Here is a 3,846-nt window from a genome sequence, read left to right on the forward strand (position 1 = left end):
CTGTCAAGATTCAGATTAGAAGTTTATAATTTTTAATAGCCAGTTACCTCGTATATCTTTCTTCATGCCAGTCGTAAGAGGTAAATAAGGATATAATTAAAGATAGTAATGGAATAACAGTATTGCAGATTGGTGGTTAGCTCATAGATACTTGTCCATTAGCCAATAGTCTCTCAACAGCAGCATTTATATCTCCAAAAGTAGCGATCAATGCTAAAAGAAAACATCGGTTGAATCATCGACGTATGAATAACGTTATCAGCAACTAATCAACGAATACTTTTTCATGTTCGATATTTAATACCTTGTAAATTAGCATCTCTGTTCACAAAACCCATAGCCGTCAGTTGTTCTAACTGTGCTCTGTAACGTTCTTCTGGTGGTGGTACAGGTTGCCCGTCGACTTCTACTCCTTGATTTAGTGCCATTGCAGATACCTGATATAAGAAGAAATATTTCGTAATTGATAATAAGAGAAATGATAAACTATTTTGTATATTATAGATAAGATTAAAAAATTAGAAAGACGTACCATGCGAGCCATAAATTGAGAAAATGCATCCTGTTGATTCGTATCCGTTGTTTGCCCTGTCGTCGGATTTGGAGTTGTGGTAGCTGTATTTCCTGTTGTTGCTGGTGCGCTAGGTACAGTTAGTCCTAAGCTAGAGGATTGCAACGAATAATTCAGTTTTTATAAACGATCGATAATCATATAAAACCTATATAATATCGTATCCAATACAATTGCAAGAATACGTAGAAATGAATATTTAATTACTTACTTCTCAACGAGTTCGGGTGCAACGGTTCGTAGCTGCTCCATGCCCTGCTGAATTTGCATAATAGCAGCTAAAGCATCCGGATTAGTGACGACATTTTGTATTTGTGGATTTTGCATTTGTTGTATAAAAGCCGGCATCATAGCGCGCATTTGTTCTTGCATTTGTGGATTCGACCTAAGAAATGGATTTGCAGCTATCACTCTACTAGCCATGGCTGGATCAGCTGCCATAGCTTCTAATACGGATCTTGTATACGGGGCATTTAACATATTTCTCAATAATTGAGGATTCTCCATCATTTGCGCAGCAAGACTTTGCATTCCAGGTGAATCTAGAAGGCCTCTACCCTGACCTTGTTGTTGACCTTGAGTAGAATTTTCATTCTGACTTTGATTCCAGGGATTGGGTAAAGGATCTCTATTTTCTTGACCTTGCTGTGGATTAGTTTGTCCATCTTGATTGTTGCTGTTTTCTACCAAGGCTGCAAAAGGATTACGCTCGTTTGCTGCGGCAGCAAGCATAGGTTCTTGTATATCTCTATACATGCGGCGTAAAGCACTGTATCCTCCAGGAATACTCTCGAGATTAGATAGAGCACGATCGTGTGAACGCATTAGCTCTTGTAGCATAGATGGATTACGGGCTAGCTCCATTGTTTGTCTATAAAAATGTATTTTTTATTTATTTTTTTACTTATTACTTATTCGATAAAAATTGTCGAATAACTTTTATATTTTATTTGTCATTTTTTTTTATTTATCTCGAGGTATTATGTACATACCTTAAAAGTTCTGGATTATTTAGCATGTGACTAATTTCAGGATTGCTTTGCATAAGTTCCTGCATTTGGGGATTAGTTGTGACCAAATTGCGCATATTCTCCGGATCATTCATAAAACTCTGCACCAATGGATTATCAAGAACTTGACGCATTGTTTCTGGATTCGACAATAATTCGCGTTGCAAGCGTTGCTGCAAATCTATAAAGTTAGCAGAACCTAATCCAAGAGATTCTAGCCCCATAAGTCCACCTAAGCTACCAAGACCAAAAGGACTGGCAGTTATATCAGCTGGAACACGAGATACAAAAGAATAAGTATTTCATCATATTGTAAAATGTTATGACATGATATATATACAGAACCTACGTCTATATATACGTATATACACGTACCCATTACATCTACTTTGATATCGTATTCGACATCTTACATTTTTTATTTTAACATAGAAAAACTTTAATTCGAAGAAAATTATGTCGTTAAAAGTATTGGCATTTTAATTGCTCGTCCAACCAATCGTAAAATCGATTGAATAATTTGAAAAAAAATAAAAAAGGAAAAAAAAAATGGTGGCACGAATTTATAGAAAAACCACTTGATAGCATAAGTAATAAATATAGTAATAAACAATAGAACGAAATATTGTGTACCTTGTGGTCTCTGAGACGGTACAGACTCTTGAGTTTGGTTGGTTGGCGTACGGGGTGCTTTGATAACCAAATGTACGGTCAAACCATCCTTGACATTATGTGTAGTAAGTGTTTCATGATCTTTCATAATCTTCCCCGAGAATATCAGACACAATTGATCTATCTGAGCGTTAAACTTCTTCGAGACCGCTTCTTTAAACTGTTTATTTAACAAAAAGCAATAATTAAAACTAACCCATGAATGACAGCTGATGTTTCATCATGCAACCTAAGGTTGTAAACGTTCGAGCAAACGATTCTTTATGACACTTACATCTTTAATCGTCGCATCTTCCTCTATTTCAACGCTCTGTTTTTCTTTCGGCGTTTTAACGTTAATAGTGATCTTCTTCCGATTCTCTTGCCCTTCTGCCATCTTGATTTGGTAGATGACTCGTTACTTTCGACGCTTTCAATTCTCTCCCGTCGGAATTCTCAATTGCGCACAAAACTTTTCCACAACCTCGACTTCTTGCACGCCACCTCAAATCACAGGTTTAATTTCTTCTCAATTTTCGAAGAAACTACTTCTGAATTTTGCTAACAAGTTATACCAAAGAACTATAAAGTCTACATAGAAGGGCCAACTTGATCAACTATTCTACGCTGAAAGATATATAATACGAGAAACGAGGAAACCGCAATACATACACACACGTCAAATATTCGACGAAATTTCAATTAATATAAAAAAATGTAGGACGTGTAATTGAACGATCGATATATCGTATCTCGATTAAATATCCTCGTTTAACGAGAAATATTTATATCTTATCGTTTTTCCTCGATCGGTTAAAATTACCTTTTGTATCGAAAAATCATCGATTTACGAACTTGTAGGTTATGTTACGTTGCCACAAGTACAACGTAAAAGTACTGGTTTTATTAATCCACACGTATGCTATAAAAGGTACAGGTGGGGTGTTGCCTGGTACATATGTATGGATGTATATATGTAAACGTGCATGAAAATAAATAATCAAAACCGTTTAAATTTTCAATACAGATGTATAATAAAAGCGTTTTAAGGTAATATGATAGGTAGATAAATAATATATTTATATTGATGATTATTGATTTTACAAGATCATCATAGATAATAAGATAATGTGAGTTAGAATCGATATATTTTAGTTGTTACCAGCTGTATATTTTTGTCCTGGTTGCCTTTGTATTACCACGTGGAAGCTTTTAAGTGGTATTTTATCTTATGAAAAATACGTGTAGTATATACGATAGTAATTCGTACGTACGACATTACGAAATCGTCGATGATGTTGCATATCAAATATTTTTGATGATATTTCACGATTCATGATTCGCATTAAACATAATTTTTTTTTTTTTTTTTTTTTTTTCCAATCAAGGAAGTAATATATAATTTTGATCGTATCAAAGCATTTTATTTTCGAGGTGTACTTCTTATAAGATTTAAAATAAGGATTAAAAAGTGACGGGCATGATAAATAAAATGTTAAATATATAGCTTTGTTAATATTCAAAAACATTTACTTTAAAAATACAATAGTCAACTTAAAAAAAAAAAAAAAGAAAAAGGGGGAAAAAACAATATGAATGGTTAGAAAGAAAACA

At 34.0% G+C, this 3,846-nt stretch overlaps 1 protein-coding gene across 1 annotated transcript in view; it reads right to left on the reverse strand.

Moving 5' to 3' along the window:
• LOC127071546 (ubiquilin-1) overlaps positions 1-3,189 on the reverse strand; it is a 4,683-nt gene extending 1,494 nt beyond the window's left edge. The window contains exons 1-8 of the mRNA XM_051010928.1: positions 3,056-3,189; positions 2,528-2,736; positions 2,215-2,413; positions 1,564-1,852; positions 783-1,442; positions 533-662; positions 305-437; positions 1-213 (exon numbers count right to left, since the gene is read on the reverse strand). The exon at positions 1-213 is cut by the window's left edge and continues 1,494 nt beyond it. Coding sequence (XP_050866885.1) covers positions 137-213; positions 305-437; positions 533-662; positions 783-1,442; positions 1,564-1,852; positions 2,215-2,413; positions 2,528-2,629 — 1,590 coding nt within the window. The 5' untranslated portion in view covers positions 2,630-2,736; positions 3,056-3,189 and the 3' untranslated portion in view covers positions 1-136. The remainder of the gene's footprint in view (positions 214-304; positions 438-532; positions 663-782; positions 1,443-1,563; positions 1,853-2,214; positions 2,414-2,527; positions 2,737-3,055) is intronic.
• Positions 3,190-3,846: the final 657 nt, after the last annotated feature.

The sequence above is a fragment of the Vespula vulgaris genome, chromosome 22 (assembly GCF_905475345.1).
Source record: "Vespula vulgaris chromosome 22, iyVesVulg1.1, whole genome shotgun sequence".
Taxonomy (NCBI): Eukaryota; Metazoa; Arthropoda; class Insecta; order Hymenoptera; family Vespidae; genus Vespula; species Vespula vulgaris.